The 18944-nt window shown below is 33.2% G+C and overlaps 1 protein-coding gene across 1 annotated transcript in view; it reads left to right on the forward strand.

Moving 5' to 3' along the window:
* The first annotated feature begins 997 nt into the window (after nt 1–997).
* The window catches only part of LOC129231076 (MIP18 family protein galla-2-like), a 34301-nt gene continuing 16354 nt past the window's right edge, over nt 998–18944 (forward strand). The window contains exons 1-3 of the mRNA XM_054865322.1: nt 998–1253; nt 7094–7173; nt 7611–7736. Coding sequence (XP_054721297.1) covers nt 1127–1253; nt 7094–7173; nt 7611–7736 — 333 coding nt within the window. The 5' untranslated portion in view covers nt 998–1126. The remainder of the gene's footprint in view (nt 1254–7093; nt 7174–7610; nt 7737–18944) is intronic.

An 18944-nucleotide genomic window follows, 5' to 3' on the forward strand; every position in this document is an offset into this window, starting at 1 on the left:
GGACACTTTTCCTTAACTTAATTCCACATAAATGATTTAAATAACCTTTGTTACTACAGTATCCTACTGAAATAGACAGTATGCAAATAAATTTTCTTGAAAATATTTATCGCAGAACAGATTGAAAAATCCAGAAAGATCGTTAAGAATTTGAACAATAAAAAATAAAAGTTCGCCAAAAATCTGTTTATAGGGTTATGGTTTTAAAATTGTGTGAAAGAATAATGTATCTTGATAAGATTTCGCATATCAGTTAAATCATTTCCATGACGAATGAAATAAATGCATGATGATTTCTTTTGATATCCAATAGTCATAGAAATAAATTATCTAGTGTTAAACGTTACTCTTGACAGTCTGTCACGTATGTGCACTATGTGACAAAAATGTCAACAAATGCCGGAAATGTCACGAAACTGAACTTAATATGTACTAATGTATAGAAAAAACGGTACAAAATGAAAATGCCGTTCGAAGCGAACCAAAAATTTATGAATTCCGAATTCAACATCGTGAAAATGGCTGCTTCAGAACAACTTACTGTGTGTTCTACATAATTTTTTACTTTCGTAATACTTTTTGATTTCTAATCCCTTTCTACATGGGTCAGAATAACCAAAAGACTTTGAAAAATCTTTTGAAATGAATAAAGAACAAAAAATCATACATGCCAACAAAAATATCTATCATTTCCTAAGTTTAGAAGCAATTTATGTGTTACAGCGTGCGTTTGTTTTAGTTTTTTCATCGGCCATTAGACTGACTGCAGCGCCCCCTATAGTTTGTTGGAGTTGCGAATTAAAAACCTCTAAAACGACGTTTTGAAAAAGAAAAAAAAAACCACTTTGCACTGAAAATACTAACTGCAGCAGATTCATTGCAAAATTGGAGAGTAGAGACTCTGTATTCATTTCTCTCATCTGAATGATGCGCCTTGGCGCTTAATGAACTCAATGTTTATAAATGTGGACTAAGTTTCAACACATGTGAGCTTAAATTAACTAAAGTGCTTTTACATTTATTGTCGCAGTGTCGTGTTAGGTAAAAAAGTCAAAAGTTATTTCAATTCTTCAGCCCGAATTAAGTTTGAAAACTACTTATTGATCAGTTTTTAAGCATTGTAATTATGAACTTCAATGAGAATTTTCTTCAAAATGCTTATCCTGAAATGCATGTCAGGATGCCTGACAGATTGTTTACTGAAAATGAATTTCAGCAAACACCTTTACCTATAGACAGTAGAGAAGTCTTTGATATCCTTTAATGTATTTTTTTTTTTTTTTTTTTTTTTTTTTTTTTATGGAAGAACTATTGATCTATTGACATATCATGTTTGTGTTTTTATGTTACTGTTAAGTATTTAAAAACTTCTTAACGGGAAGTTTTGTTTCGTTAAAAGTAACGGTTCTAGATTCTCTAGTCATTCAATTTTTATTTTTTGACAAACATGGAATTAAACCGACAAATTTGAATTTACGCTGCTATGTTTAAATGGCAAATTTGGCATTTAACAGGCCATAAAGAAACTAACTTAAAGTGGTATCTTAAAGTTGAAGAAATAAAACAATAAAAAATATTCATGAATTACTTAATAGGAAAACTAAATATAGTTGAATCATTTAAAACAAAATGTGATAACTAATTCTTTCAGATGTTACTTAAAAACCTTTTAATCCTAAAGAAATAATTGCTCTTGGAGTAACCACCACCATTAAGGAACAAAAACCGATAAATGGCATTAGTTAAAAAACACTTGGTATTAATTTTCAATAGTTAAGTCATTTGTTTCCCATTGAAATGTCCAAAATCATCCACATGTGGCTTTTACATGCTGAATTGTTTGTATATTTAGCTTGTTTTAATTTCTTTGATGCTTTGTGTCATGCAAAATATTACCCTTCTGCTGTAAAACTCTGTAGCTATCTTTTAGTATCTACTTTGTGTTTAAGATATTTCTTATTAGTTCTTCAGAAATACACAGTATAAAGCATATTTAGCAAAATATAAAACTTATTTTTTAGAATAAATATGTTTTTATTTGATTACATCGCTCGGCATAGGTATAATGCATAACAATAAAACAAAGTGCATTATTCGCAAATTATGTGCAAAAACAAATGTTTGGGTAAAAAAACATGATTTGGATTGTTTTGGTCCAAAATGAAATAAGAATGGAAAATAAATTCTTAGTGCTAAAAAAATTGATGCACATTTCAGACGTTGGCGGAAGGAGTTTTGTGAAAGGTCCATTTTTAGCAAGGCCGTAGCCAGCAAGGGGAGCCTGGTCAGAACCCCCCTCCCCCAAAATTTTCAAAGTTTCACGTGCTGTAAAAAAAATTGCCAGAAACTTCAGATTTCAACTCGGAAAAATTCAAGTTGTCCCCGAACCCTCCCCCCCTTCCATATTACCATAGATCATTCAAACTTTCATTTTTAGGGCTTCAATTCTGAAAAAATTCCAGGGGGAGCGTTGCCGAAAAATGACCCCCAAACCTCTCCTCCCACAAGCATTACTGAACATCTTCTAAAACCTACCTTTTCAAAAGCTAACTTCAAAAACTTTTCCGTGGAATGTCTCTCCAACCCCGCCCCCCCCCCCCCCTCTCTCCCCAACATCATTAAAGATTGTTTTAAATTTAGTTTTCAGGGCTTAAATTTTGAACATTTTCTGGAGAGGAGCTTCCAAAAACTCTTCCCCTAACATCATTGAAAGTCAACCAAAATTATGTTTTTAGAGCTTCAATGGGTAAAGAGTGCCGGATCCCTTAACGTAACCAAAGATGATATCACAATTGTGTTTTGAAGATTTCAATTTCAGAAAATTCCCAGGAGTTAGTCCCAATCTCTTTTCCCGCAAAAATTACCCAAACATACACAGTGCGTCCAATAGAAAAGGTGACTGATTTAATATTTGTGGAACTATTAGCGCTATCTATGAAAGAATGATTGCATTAAATGCACGTACATTTCAATTATTATCTGGATTAATTTCAAAGCGTTGGCGACATCATTTGAAACGTGATAACGCAAAGTCTAGAAGAAGTCGCTTGGCCTCGGTAGAAAAAAAAAATGGAGCAGCGCGCTAACGTTAAATTCTGTTTTAAATTGTGTAAAAGTGCCCCAGAAACATTTGAATTGATGAAAACTGTTTATGGTAGTGAAGTACTGAGTCTTAAGAATGTTTTTAAGTGGTATGCAAGATTTCATGATGGTAGAGACAGCTTAGAAGATGATCCAAGACCAGGTCATTCAGTAACAGTTCGAAATGATGAGTACATTGAAAAAGTGACCGAAATCTTACAAAATGATCGTTGTGTCACTACTCGACTCATCGAAGAGGTTACTTGCATACCTAAATCCCCTGTCCATCTCATTTTAACTGACAATTTAGGAAAAAGGAAAGTGTGCTTGCTTTGTACCGCACACATTGACTGACGACCAAAAACATTGCAGAGTGGAACACTGCAGAGACATGCAACAAGCGGCCACAAGGGATCCAAACTTCATGGCAAACATTAACTGGTGATGAAACCTGGTGTTTCAAGTATGAACCACTCACAAAAAGTCAGAGCGCGGAGTGGAAGAGTCCAGAAGTTGCCAAACCAAAAAAAGTGCGCATGGAAAAAAGCCGAATCAAGGCTCTCCTCACAGTTTTCTTTGATTCAGAGTATCATCCATAAAAAATTCATGCCAGAAGGTGAATCAGTTAATGCTGCTTACTACTTGAGTGTTTTGAAGCGTTTATGGGCGAGAATTCATCGAGTTAGACCTGAATACCAAAACCAAGGGACATGGTCTTTTTTGCATGACAATGCGCCAGCACACAAAATCTTGATGGTACGTAACTTCTTGGCCCAAAAAAGTATTGTGGTGCTTGATCACCCTCCTTATTCCCCTGATTTGGCTCCAGCGGATTTCTGGTTGTTCCCCAAATTGAAATTGGCAATGAAAGACAAACATTTTGTCACAGTTTCAGATATTCAGGCAGCTACGATGGCGAAATTGGGGGCAATTCCAAAAGATGGGTATGAAGAGTGCTTCAAAAAATTTCACGATCGCTTCAAGCATTGTATTGACTCCCAAGGTGTATATTTTGAATAAATCATCTTGTAAACTAGAAAAAACTTATGTCTTGTACCTTATTTAAAATCAGTCACCTTTTCTATTGGACGCACTGTGTAGTCTAAAACTGCATTTTTACAACTGTAATTTCAAAAAATTTCCCTAACCCCCCTTTCCCACACAGCAAAATAGGTTTTTTAGTTAAAATAATAATGGACAATTTAATTTTAGAAGATTTAAGTTTAAAGAAGGATCGGGGAAGCGCCCCTGAACCTCCCCCTTTACATTACCAAAAATCGTATAAAATGCATTTTTAAAACTACAAATTAAGAAATTTTCTGGGGTTAGACTCTTAAATCTTGCCTCCCCTTAACATCACCAAAAATCTTCCAAAATTGTGTTTTTAGAGCTACAATTTAAAAAATTTCATTAGCAAACTCCTGAGTTTATTTTATTAACATAATTAGGGACATAACAATTGCAGTTTTGAAAAAGGGACGTGGGAGCAACCTCAAACCTCTTCTCCCTCTAACATTACCAAAGATCGTCAAAAATGCCTTTTCAAGACTACAAACTCTTAAACTTTCTGGGGGAGAAGCGAGAAGTCCCTGTATTTAAGACACATGTGATATAAAAAAGAGGTCTTCAATTTCACATACCTCCCACTCATTTTTCAAATTCAGAATGACTCTGAGAGTTGGATCATGCTGCGGCAGCAACTTCTGACTGAGAGTTTTAAGTGTTGCAATAAAAACGCTTACTGGTGATCCAAAAGAGGGTTTTAACTCCTTTGACAAAGCCGTAAAGAGTTCAAAATTGTGGATTTAGGCCCTTGGTTTTGAAAACTTTTCAGGTCAGAGAACCCGATCCCTGCTTTCTTCCCTAATATCACAAAAGGTGCACTTTCAGAACTTTGATTTCGAAACTTTGTGGGAGGACAGCAACCACTTACCCACTCCTTATGCTGTCGTACCAAACAAAATGGAAAATCATATTTCTTGGACTCTGATTGCAAACATTTTTTTTTTGGGGGGGGAACCCCTTTCCTTGTTTAACGATGCCAAAGAGAACTTAAGAATGTGTTTTAAGAAGGAAAAACTCCTAAATTTCATTCTCCTTCCTGTAATAACTCACCGAAAGAAAATTTGTAGTGGCGTTTTTAAAGTCTTGTTGTCAAAAATTTGAGAACTCCCAAACCTTCTCCCAATTTGAGAACCCTCAGCCTCATCAAGCGTAGGTTTGTAAGTCTTATAACTTAAAAAAAAATCCGAGTTAAAGCAACCACCTCCTCTTCTAACATGTCTACATGTATCCCAATATTGCGTTTTTGTAACTTCAATAACAAAATTTCCCAAACGCATTTTTAAGGCTTCAAAAATTTCCAGATGAGTGTCCACAAACCAAATCCTTTTCCTTGTGTTACTGCCAAATGTAGCCTGAATTGCGTTTAACAAACTGTCTTGTGAAATTGTGTCTAAATTGAGATACCGAACCCAGTGTCGGTTTGGAATGTATTTCAAAATATTAAAAATATGCCTAGGTCGGTTCCTCCCTTACAAAGAACCATTTGTGCACTCCCAACTCTCAGAGCTCATGAAAAGTGATTGGTGATATATTTTATTATTTCATGTCCAACTTGAGCGCCAATTAAAGGTCCTTATGTCATTGATATCTTTCGCAAACTGCGACATTTACGATCTACCACACATCTTTTTCTGTACCAATACAACTTGTGCATTATTAAATTTTGATTAAATAATACTATATTAACTAATTTAGATGATCTGAGAAAACATTTGCACACATTTTGATAAAGAAACTTTAACTCTGTAATTCAGTAAAATTACTGTTCAAAAGAAAAAATTCCAAAAATCAACTACTAATACTGCCTACCCTCTCCCACATCTTCCAAAAAAATTGTCATTTTGCTGTGTTGCCCCCCCCCCTACACACACACTTTACTGCGATATGTCTACCAATACGCAACATGCTTCAAAAATCATAGCAACAGGTGACTTTTTGTCTTTATGTCGAAAATTTTTGAACACCCCCCTTCCCCCAAAACAAAATTCTGGCTACGGTCTTGGTGTTTAGAGGTCCGAATTGTGTGAAAGTCCATAAGCGTACCTAACTTCTGTCGGAATTGACCCCTGAGTAGCAGCATTTTTTAGTAGTTAGTAGTGTAGCACACTATACTTTTTTTTAAAAATAGAGTAATAAATAGTGCAATACAAAAAAAAAGTAGTTAGTAGTGAATTATGAAAACTACTTTTAAAATTTAAAAGTAGTAGTAAATTTTTTTAGGTATGTTTTTTTTTTTTTTTTTTTTGAAATCTTTCTAAAGGTGCAGATGAATGTATCATTGCATCACATCACAAATTCCTTCAATATCTGATTTACTTCCCACTTCCGATAACAGTAATGAAGATGAAGAAAAAATTGTGAAGGATGTCTCCATAGTTGATCAATGTGATTCAAAGCATAAAAACTCTAAAAGAATTTTTATTTGTTAATGGGCCAACCACTTTTGCAAATTTGCAAAAAAAAAAGTGTTAGTACAGATCGTGCTATAAATGAAATTGCATCTAAAAACAAGTAAAGATTACACATTTTCCCCACTTGTTCATTGGGTAAGAGCCATAGATTTTTAACCTCACCCCGGATTTAATGTTTTTCCGCTTAGAACCATCAACAAACTTCTAAATGAGCTAATTATTATTATTTTAATATTTCATTTAAAATAATTCCTATTGTGTTGGATATATACACATGTATGTGTGACATTTTAATGCTAAAATATTCCTTAAATGAGAAAAAGCAATATATATTTATTTATTATTGTCCGAATTTTTAATTTAGAACTTTCAATTTGCTGGGCTAACCCTAACTAAATTTAAAATATTAATGGTAAGTCATTGTGATTGGTTTCACCTGCTCTCTGGTCTAATGAGCCCTTACTTTCCCTGTGCTATGTTTTATTTATATGAAATAATTGTGCATGTATGATTTTTTTAAACCTTAACATTTTCAAATTATATAAGAGATATTAAAGATCCAGAGCATCCAATGACCTTGGAAGAATTGAATGTTGTTTCTCTGGACTTGATTAAGGTGTAGCATTTAACCTTATCTTCTTGTGCAATTTTTATGTTGTCTTTTTGGTGTATTTATCATAAAAGTTGTATTTGTATATTGAATATTATTTTAATTATTGTTATTTAATTAATCTTTTTATTAAAAATGTTTGCTTTTATATATATTTTATATTTTTTTTAAAGAAAAATCATTCTAAATTTTACTGTTAAGCTAACATATGATATGGCCCTAAAAATGATAATGACACCTTAAAAAGATCTTAAAGTTTCATTGGCAAAAAAAATAGGAACCCTGTTTCACACATTCCAACTCCAACTAAGCTGTTGAGAAGTTGATAATCTTTTCATTTAATTGTATCTTAATTAGTATAAACTAATTTTTTACGGCCTTTGTTTTGCATGCACCATTTTGGTCCTGAAAAATTCTTAAAGTGATCAAATTGTTTTTTACAGGTAGAAGATGAGAACTGTTATTGCTTTGTTGAATTTACCCCTACAATTCCACATTGTAGTATGGCAACATTGATTGGCCTGACCATCAAAGTCCATCTGCTGAGAGTTATGCCTCCACGTTTTAAGGTATTCTATTCTCCCTTGTTACTCTCATTCTAACTGTCCTAATTCAATTGAGTGCTCTTTTAACTGCTTCCTTTTTTTCATTGATGTTTCTAATTGCATGGTTGAGTTCTATATTTTCTTTTTGCAAATGCACAATTGTAGATAAAAGATAAATGCTGAAGTTAGAATTTATATACAGTCAACTCTCAATAACTCGAAGTCCCAAAGGATTGGCTAAAACTTTCCAAGTAATCGGTAGTTCTAGTTATCAGAGGTTCCTTTACCAACCTTCTGAAGAACAATTTTTCTTTTCTTTTTCAGGCATAGTGCATAATGGATAGACTGTAACACGTATAGTTAGGATAAAATTGGTTATTAGTACTACATAACAACAATATCTTTACAAAGAATAAATTTTACTAGGACACTTCGAAAAAGGAATTTTTTTTTTTACTTCTTACATTTTTTATTGCATCTTTAAAAGTCATAAAGTTTGTGTCATAGTCCCAATTTATTTTCTCTTGATTTCAGTTTGTATTGCTTTTAAACATCTGTTTGTCCTAAAAGCAGATTATTCCAGCAATCCAGAAAATAGACTTTTTTTTCTATTATTGCCAAAATTTTCAGTCTGTCAAAGATTAGCCTGCAATAATATTTTAGGTCGCCACACAGTAAAAAAGTAGCCGAATCAGCTACTTCTCACGTAATCTTATTGTAACACCGTGTATAAAGGAACGCTATTAATAACAATTTATCGCTATTAAAATAAATTATCCCCTCTCAGAAAGAAGTTGTTAAGCTAAGCAATGTGTCAAAGGGAAGAAAAAGATTTTTTTTAAAATTATTTTGGTTGCATTTTAAGCATAAAATGGAAACAAAACTATTGTAAACACTTCAACGTAGAAGGAGTATATTCGAGATATAGAGACAACTTTGTATTGAAGAGATAAAATAAGATTTGAGTTATAAGACTTAGAGTTATCGAGAGTCGACTGTATTCCAAATTTGTTTCTAACACTGGCCAGTAGAATACTCCTTGCCTTATTTTATTCGAAGCTGCATCCACTGGATAGAATTGGTGTATTACACTTTCAAAAATTTTTGCTGAAATACAGCCACACCTTCAGATTTTCTCCATTGCTATTACAGGCTTTGGTGGAAGAGGTAAACGTACAGCTTGTGCTTCAAGATTTTTTATACAATTAGGTGATTTTGCAAAAACTTGTTTTATGTTTGAAATAAGTCAATCTATGTTGGGCGTGTGCATGAATTTTCTCACAAATCCTGTGTAGTGCCTGATAGAATCTCAGCATGCAGCACTATCAGTTACAAGGAGAAAAATGTTGTTTGACACTACTTTTTACTACAACATGGTGATGCAAGGAATAGTGATTTGGCTGAATACCAAATATTCGCCTTAAACCAGCCCAACAATTTGGTTAGTCGGCCGCCAAATAATTAACTCATTTTTTTTTAAAAAGCACAGGTTTCATTTAAAGCAAGATTTTGTATGGTTAATAGTTTAATATACATTGTTGAAGATAAAAAATGATCTGGAGCAAATTTTTAAAAATGTGACAACATTAGTTTAAACTTTATAAATATTTGCCCACATTCAACCAAAAAATAATCAAAAATAAGAATGTATCTTTCAGGAACAGTTCTTATGGATCAGGGTTTCAATTTAAGCTTTTAAACTAGCAATTTCTTTCCATTACATGTATTATTTCTCAAAGCCTCTCAATTTAATATTTAAAGGAATCAAATAAACTGAAATGATTCATCATGGAATTGCAACATATAAATTTTTATTTTATCTACATGTACCAAAATTAGCAGTAACAAACCGCATTTCACTATGATAAAATTTAATTTTAAGTTATTCCAACAGAAAAATATAATTATATTTAGATAAATCTGCATACTTTATTAATGTAGGTACCATAAATGGTCTTTTGAACAAAATTTGGAGAAGCAATTTTTAGTAATTCAAAACCATGAACACTTGAATGCATTGTAACTGTTTTTGATACTACACTAGTGTGCAAAACTTAAGCAACAAGTAGTTTTTTGGCCACAGCTCCCCAACAAAATATAAGATAGCCATGAAATTGCAGTATAATATGCATGTAATTCAGTAGAAAGACTATTTGTATGCAAATTTTAAAAATAAAACGTCCTAGGTGATGTAAGTGTACGTAAACCTTGTGCGTCGGCGCGCGCAGGTCAAAGCTATGATAAAAGGATGAAGAGCTCCATAGTTAAAGACATTCGCTACAAGTGCAATTGATTTGTTTTGTGAAACATGTCTTCAAGAAATCATTAGACGACTTTACTCGAGGAAGAATGATTGGGAAGCTTGAGGAGGGGCGTAGTGTGACCAGTGACACCGAAGAGTTCGGGATCAACAAAAGTGTTGTTTCTCGTATTTGTAATGTCAGGGTTCGTACGCCCTTGAAAAACCTTGAAAAGTGCTTGAAAAAAAAATTTCATTTTCAAGTGCTTGAAAACCTTGAAAAAGTTTTAAAACCTTGAAAAAGTTTCTTAGTGCTTAAATTCTCTCAAAAATCAACGAATTGTGCTTAGAAGCCCCAAAGCAGAATACTACTAAATTTGCGACGTACGTCGCAGAACAGATGCCTGAGCTGCAGAACAATTCTGTTCAAATGTGAGAGGAAAGCTGACATATTTTCTGCAGAAATTCTGCAAATTTCATTGAAATTTCTGCAGAAACCACGGTGCCGAAAATTTGCAGAAACCACGGTGCCGAAAATTTGCAGAAACCACGGTGCCGAAAATTTGCAGAAACCGCGATGCCGAAAATTTGCAGAAACCGCGATGCCGAAAATTTGCAGAAACCGCGGTGCCGAAAATTTGCAAAAACCGCGGTGCCGAAAATCTGCAAAAACTGTGGTGCAGAAAATCTGCAGAAACTGCGGTGCAGAAAATCTGCAGAAACTGCGGTGCAGAAAATCTGCAGAAACTGCGGTGCAGAAAATCTGTAGAGTTTGCAAATTTCTTAAAATTAGTAGAAAATCTAAAATTGTCTCAAATTACGATAATTTGGGGGAAAGCTCGCGATGTTGAATTCGATTAGTCCTTTGTAGTTTTTTCCCAATCGATCTTCATCCACTACAATTTCCGCCATGCATGTTTAGGAAACATGCCAACATGTCCATCGCTGGAAATTGCGTGTCTTGTTTAAGATTTCAATCCTTTTGCTTCCAGAAAATATTTTAATTGTTTTGAAGTGTTTTATTACATGCAACCCAAACTCAACTCATTCTATTTATTATTTCAGTAATTTCTTTGTTTAGTAACATTATTTTAATTGCTCCTTCATGCCATGTAAAATTAACCAAAAAATGTGGTTTGACACCTAGGGTCGGATTTTTATAAAATTTTGTATCTTTGCTCTTTCTATGCATTTTGGAAAGCATCTTATACATATAAAATCTGAGTATCTCTCTATCTATCTATGTCCAAGCTTCTTCTCCCGAACGACAGTGAACGGACCATCGAACCAGGTATCGATGGATTCGTCATCTTCCCGTCTTCATGTTTGGCTATTTAACATAATCCTCCGATAATAATTAGCGGAGATATCAATTAAAAATTATTAATTATGACTCTTAGATTTCAAAATCAAATTTCTATTTTTCGAAGGCTTTCCTCCATTCAAATTATTATTCAGTGCTTCAACTCAACTTTCCGGATGAACGCTTTTATTAAAATTTACAGCGTGAAGAAAATCATTGAAAAGAAACATCTGTTGCAATTTTTTTTCTCGAATATAAAGAAATAAAATTAGGCTTTTGTTTTAAGGCTTTTCCTGTAATCAGGGTGTTTAAGTTGTTTACTTTTCGATTATTTTGCCTTAATCTGCAGCAAAATTTTGCTGTTTTTTTTTTCTTTGTTCAAGCCTGATTGTTAAATACGCGTCACATGACATAACTTTCATTTTCGAGGAGGACCGTGCACGTCGTAAAGTAAATGAGTGATTTACAAGTTATTTGAGTTTTTTGAGGGTTTGTACCTGGAAAACGGATTGATGTAATTCTTGTACGACCATGTGGATAGAATCCATCCAAATATTTATCTGAGTGGTATTAATAAACACCCGGGCAACGCCGGGTAGTAGACTATTTTATGTAAAAAGCGGATTGTTATTGTGCATAAATATTTCCGATATAGTCTATCAGATGTAATTCAGTTTAACGTGAGTAAAGATTATAGTTGATAATGCATATATTTTCCCCTTTTGTGCTGACTGAAAATGTACTCATAACTTGTATCATTGATAACGATTATTAACGTTGATGAGGTGTTTTGGTGTTTTGGCAAAAATATGTTTTACTGGTGTTTTGCAAACCTTGCTTTACGCGCATTTATTTATTCCTTAACGCGTAAGAAACTAGTGTCAGTGTACTACAAAAGCATCAACTGGACTGCTCTTACATTTTTTAGGTAGCCCGTGCAACGCCGGGCACGCAGCTAGTATAAACTATTTTTGGAGAATCCCAATCGGTTTAGGTTTGACACCTTGTTAAAGTTTTTTTGATTTTATAGTTTTCATGATCAACTAATTTTCCAAATTCAGTGCTCTTTAATTAGTCATTTGGTTGAAAGCTGTGATGTTTCCGGAAATATCTCATTTCCACAAAAATAAATAGTAACAGTCCAGTTAAAAAAAAACTATGTGAAATGATTTTGATTTTTGCCACCCAACTTGTTTAAAATGTCACGTTTTTTCGCGTACAATGCTTAAAGTACTTGCAGAACAATTTTAGTCAAATGATTTTCCGTTGCAGAACATCGTAAAGTATTCTGCTTTGGGGCTTAGAAGTTTTAAAAAAGTATTTCACCAATGCAATTTTCTGAACATGTGTTCAGAAAATTTCCGCAACATCGCGGAAAATTACTTCCGTGTTTGGGATTTCAATCCTTTTGCATCTTGTAAATATTTTGATGTTTTTTACAACCGAAAGATATTTTGACATATGGTACCTTAGATTAGTTTATTTTTTGTTTAATTTCATTAATTAACAAAGAAATTAATTTGGAAACCATGACAACATTGAACTTACTCTGGTTTCGTGGAAAATTGCTCTTGTGTTTGAAATTTCAATCTTTTTGCATCCTGCAAATATTTAAATATTTTGACAAATCAAATGTTAGTTTCGCATATGCTACCTTAGATTAGTATATTTTTTGTTTAATTTTAATAAAAAACAAATGAATTTATTTCATGGGAAACATGCCACATCGAACAAACTCACAAACTTCAAAACTCCTCTCTGGCAATGCCATTGAACTTGGGTATTTTAGTTTCTTCCCATAAAAGTTAAAAGCACTTATGAAAGGTTTTTTCTAAAAGTATTAATTTGCTGATTCTAGAAAATATACAAACCTCTTACTGCTGCAACCTTTGAAAAACCTCAAAATTAAACCTCTTAGTATCTGCTTCTCTTTATGATCAAACTTTTGAAACATTTTCAGAAAAACTTTCAACAGTAGATCTTTCATCAAAGCGTCTCTCGTTGTAGAAAAAGCAATTTTGTTTTTCTATATTTTTTTGTATTATTGCCTTATTTCTATGTGTTTGTAGTAAATGAAATCTGCATACAATATTTTTAGTACAAATTTATGATATTGCCTTGAAAACAAAATTTTTTACCTTGAGAAGTACTTGAAAAGTGCTTGAATTTTTTTTTGCCTAAAGCGGATGAACCCTGAATGTCTTTAAAACTACTGGTACAGCTGTTCAGAAGGTTGGTGGTGGCCGTCCAAGGAAAACAACACCAAGAGATGACCGTTACATTGTGGTACAGGTGAAAAGAAACCGTTTTCAGTCAGTGAGCGCCATATCTCAGCAACTGTGCACAGCCACAGGACGACAAGTATCAAGATTTACAGTGGCCAGACGCCTCCACGAAGGTGGCTTATTTGCTAGACGTCCTGAACGCTGCATTCCTTTAAAAGTTAGCCATCGGCGGTACCGTTTAGAGTGGTGCAGAGAACACGAAACCTGGACACCTCATCGATGGAGTCGTGTCCTCTTCACAGATGAGAGTCATTTTAGTGCTACAAGCAATTCTCAACGTCAGTTGATCTGGAGAGAGGTTGGAGCTCAATTTCATCCCAATAACATTGCGGAAAGAGATCGTTACAGTGGTCCTGGAGTTCTCTTCTGGGGTGGCATTATGTTGAACGGGCGGACTGAGCTTCAGATCTTCGACCCAGGTTCTGTAACTGGAGATCGCTACTGCAATGAGGTAATCCTACCCCATGTGCGTCTGTTCCGAGGGGCCATTGGACCAGACTTCATTTTTATGGATGACAATGCCCAGCCACACCGTACTGCTAATGTTCAAGAGCTACTGGAAAGTGAAGATATCAGACAAATGGATTGGTCAGCTTACTCTCCAGATCTAAATTCCATAGAGAATGTTTGGGATGAATTAGGGAGACGTCTTGCGACACGACAGTATCCTCTTGGTAACACCCATCAGCTAAAAGATGCTTTAAAGGAGGAATGGAGATGATGCCAGGCAACAATTGCAGCAAGGGGAGGGCATATCCCATACTAGGGAACATCTGACAGTTGTACTTACGCTTCTTCAGGCAATCATGTGTATTGCCACTATATGTCAAATACAGCCTTTTTTTGTTCCATACCCTTCTTTAAGTTTTATATTCATTTCTGTGCCATTATTCTTTCACCATCGTTTAAGTACAAAATAATGTGCATCATATTCAAATTTCATGTCAATCGGATGATTTCTTGTAGAATTATGACAAAAAACGCACTTGTTGCTTAAGTTTTGCACACCAGTGTAAATTCGAATTTCTTCAAAAAAATTCAAGCGAAGGACACAGCAATAAAATAAAAATTAATAGCCTTTGTAAAATATCAGTATAAAAGCAGCAAAATAGTCTGAACAAAATATTTCTGACCTAATTGGTCCACTTTCAAAGACATAATTGTTTTTTAATATTTTAACAAAATTGTAAGTCAACCACATACTGAATTCTTGCCAGAAATCTCAGCTCAAAGAGAAATTGACATATCTTTCCTAGAACTGTGTTATAAAGAACAAAATGATCTAAAGTGGTGAGAACAAAATTCCCTAACCAATCCCAATTGTTGGGGAGAAAGTATCTTTCAAAACCTGGCATTCAGTGCATGTACCAAATGCAGAGCTGCCCCTGGAGACTAAAAAAGTGACTAAATCTACTGTTTTGAAGCAAAGCCGACTATGGCAACTACTTTAACAAAAACATGGCCAAAAGCGACTATTTTGAAATCAGTTTTAAAAAACAGTGACTAGAGTAAATAAGATGTCCACACTATTCAAATAGTCAAATCTCATTATTGGACCTGGTATTGTTACCTGGATTTCAAGACAATCTCCGGATCTCTTTTTCAGAATCCTGAACTTTGGGCATATAACCTTAATGTTAAGCGGCTCTGGATTTCACACCAGTCTTTTATTTTGAAATTCCAGTTATCATCAGATTTTGAGCTGCTTAAATAGAATGAAATTTTTCTTACAAGTGATTTATTTTCAGTAAATAATGAAAATATCTGGAAAAGGTTATTCTGCCAAGTGATAAGATACTCGGGTTACAATAGCCTATGTATGCCATCTTAAGCATGACGGGGTGTGTACTAGGGATGTGTCGTTCATGAACAAACGTGCCAAAAAGAACGAATCTTTAAAACGAACGGATCCGTTCGTTCACCTAAAAAAAGAACGACCATTCTTTTGAACGGTGAGCAGTTTGAAACATCGAATTACTTTTGAATTGCACTTGTGATAAAATCACATTTTATTTTTGAATTACATTCATCTTCAATTTTTTAACTCTTAATCAACCTCAAAGTTCCTTTTTCTCAGTGGATTATAATATATTCATGTCAAACTTCTTTACTTTCTGTTTTATTCATAATTTTTCTTTAATTGTTGCATTTCATTTGCAATTTTCCAATGTATCCACTAGAAATATTTTCTTGTTTGGGTTACTATCAAAATGTTTGGAATTTCCACTTTCTGTTCACGCAATGTGATTTGTCTTTTTCTTGTTATTCAAGATTTCTTGTCGACATATTATTTCATACTTTATTTAAATGTTTTTAATGCCTACTTGTTTTTTATTACTTATTTTAAACTACCTATGTTTATACCTTTCACCTGAAAACACGCTTACTTTTATCTTTATCTATACATTTTATTCCAAAAAATCGTTTGACGCAGTATAGCCCTCAAGGGCTCTTGCGCCCATAAAAATTAAACAAACCAACCACGCACCCGGTAGAACCCTTCTCTTCGGCAAGATTATTTCTAACCTTTTATCACTTTTCTGCCGATTGTTTTTGTCTACTACAACATCCCTGCTATCAATTACTATCCATATTGATTTGGCTTTGTTTTAACTTGGCGATTCCCAAGTTGCTTATTTTACATTCAATATGCAGAGATTTTTAATAAGGATTAATACTGTCTAATTTTTCTACCATAAGTGTTGCGGTTTTTATTTATTTTTTTTCTGTTTCCATTGGTACTGTGAAATTATAATTTTGAAGCTCCCTAATATTTAGGTGTACCTCTTTTTTAAAATTAAATAAACCAGTAGTCCTACTGCGTTATTGATATATTTGTTGTTACTTTTTTTTTCCCTATTGGTAATACTATATGTACGTATACAGTGCTGTAGCTGGAAAAAAAAATATATTTGAAGGAATGCACCTCTTTCTTTTGGGTAGATGTCATGGTTGACAGATTTTTTTTTGGGGAGGGGGGTTAGTTTGGACAGCGCCAGTTTTTATTTAAAAAGCAGGCGTTTTATGAAACAATATTTTTATTAAGTTTATGTATATTTAGCATACAAAGTTTTAATAAACATTTCTTTATTCTTGTGTTTTATATTACAGTCTGTTTCTTTTCTTTTTTATTTTTTAAATAATAACTTCTTATGGGAAGGTAAACCAATTTGTGACATAACGGCGCAACTCTCGTTTGGCATTCCTTTCCTTTGCGCATACGACAGAAGCGCGCATGGTGGAGAAATTTTGTTTCTTTACTCTTTGGGTCAGCTTTAAGCGTTAAGTGATAGTAGAAAAAGTAATGAAACTAACAGAAGATGGATGATCGGCGCAATATCCTAACGAAAGGCGAGTTTAATAATACAATATAATACCAATAACATTGTAAACAATATTTATTCAAAACAGCATTTAATCTTTAAATTTAGTTTCAAAACAAAAACATTTTTGCAATTAGTTATACTAAAAATATCTTGCTTCATTTTAAACGTAATGTGCAATTAAAGTGTTAAAATATAATAGCAGGAGGCACAGCAGTTTATCTGAATGATCTTGATTGCATAAATATTGTCACTCCAAATATAGGATTACATATTAATAATGCTACACACTTTAATACAGCTACACAAAACGATATTGGTGAAATGTGTATAGTGGAATGTCTCAATGAAGCAAAGTTACAAATTATTATATATATATATATATATAAACTAAAGTATTTCAAGTATTATTCAATTTATTCATGAACAGCTTTTAAATTATGCACAAGAAGGTTCTGCTTTAGTTAATGAAGATTATTATACAATTCCTTTAATTTTAACCAGAGATTTTAATGTTAATTTTGCTTCTGATCAAGCTAAAAATTTAGTATCATTTCTGCAATCCAAATTACAATTACAAATGATTAATAAGCCAGAAGAAGCCACTACAAGTCACGGAACTGTACATGTCTTGGAAAGATTTTCAGATATTATGCAATGCAAAAATTTCGTTGCTTATTATAGCTACCATAAGCCAATTGTTACTTTCATAGGATTAGATAATGATAATAATTTAATCCTATGAAAGTTATCACTTCTGCCAAGCGTCCCGTGACGCACATTTTTTTTTAACTTTTTTTTTTGGAATTCTCTTTTATTTAGTTCGTGATTTATATATTTTTAAAAATGTAACCGAGAGTACACATTCAAAATTATTTTTTGTTTTATTTTCACCTGTGACCATACTACACTTGGAGATATATTTCTATGTAGAATTAGTTTTGCAAGATCAATTTTGCAAATTTTTTGACATCACAAATAGTTTATTTATTTTTTTTATATAGTAGTAAAATTTAATGACTTAATTTTGTGACATGCTGAAATAGAACCTGCGATTTTTGGAATGGATAACATATCTTAGCATTTGGCAACTGAGAAATGTCACAAAATGAACTATAATTGCTTTATACATCTAAACCTGAATAAAAAAAATTTTAAATTCATTTTTGATAGGCATATTCTTACTTTTGGATCACTTTAGTAATTTTTCTTTCAAAGAATATTACTGATCTAATGAAACATTTCAGACAGATCTTCTGCAAGAACTTTTTTAAATGAACAAAGTTGTTCAACTGAACAAATTAAATTAACGGATCAAAGAAATGAACGAATTTCTGATGAACGGATCATTAAAAAGGACGACATTGCCTACCTGTAGTGTGTACGTAAGTTCTGAAAGTAACAGATTTCAGACATGAGGAGCAACAAAAAAGAATGCATAGTAAATGGATATGAAAACTGGTCTATGGAAGGAGTAGAGCTGGGCAATGTTGTTCTTTTTAATGATCAGTTCATCAGAGAATCGTTCATTCTTTTGATCCGTTCATTCAGCTGCAGGTGATCTCTCTGCATGACATGCTCACAAACATTTGAGATGTTTCATTAGATCAGTAGTATTCTTTGAAGGAAAAAACTAAAATTATCTAAAAGTAAGAAAATATGTCTATGAAAAATTAACCAAAAAATATTTTATTTGGTGTCAGATGTAGAATGTTCAGTTAAGCACAATTAAGCTGCTTCTTCGTTATTAGGTGGGGAACAGCGTACCCTAAAAGCAGCCTCACAGGTTTTGGAATGCATCGCAAGTCAGCAAGTAAACAAGGCAAAAGCATTTTTTGATATAATTATGAAGCAAATGCTGAAGTAAATACTAATGTTCTTCAAAGCAATTCAGAATACGATTTGAAAAAAGACAAATTGACTTTAATTTCAAAAGAATTAACGTAGTTACAGCTAATTTACTTTAAACTGGTTTCAAAACAATTTAAAAAAATAAATAAATAAGGAGCTGCTTTTTAAATAAAAACTAGCATAAGTTGTCGAAACTGATTTTTTTTTTTTTTTTTTTTTTTTTTTGGACCC

This window comes from Uloborus diversus, chromosome 10 (genome assembly GCF_026930045.1).
Source record: "Uloborus diversus isolate 005 chromosome 10, Udiv.v.3.1, whole genome shotgun sequence".
Taxonomy (NCBI): Eukaryota; Metazoa; Arthropoda; class Arachnida; order Araneae; family Uloboridae; genus Uloborus; species Uloborus diversus.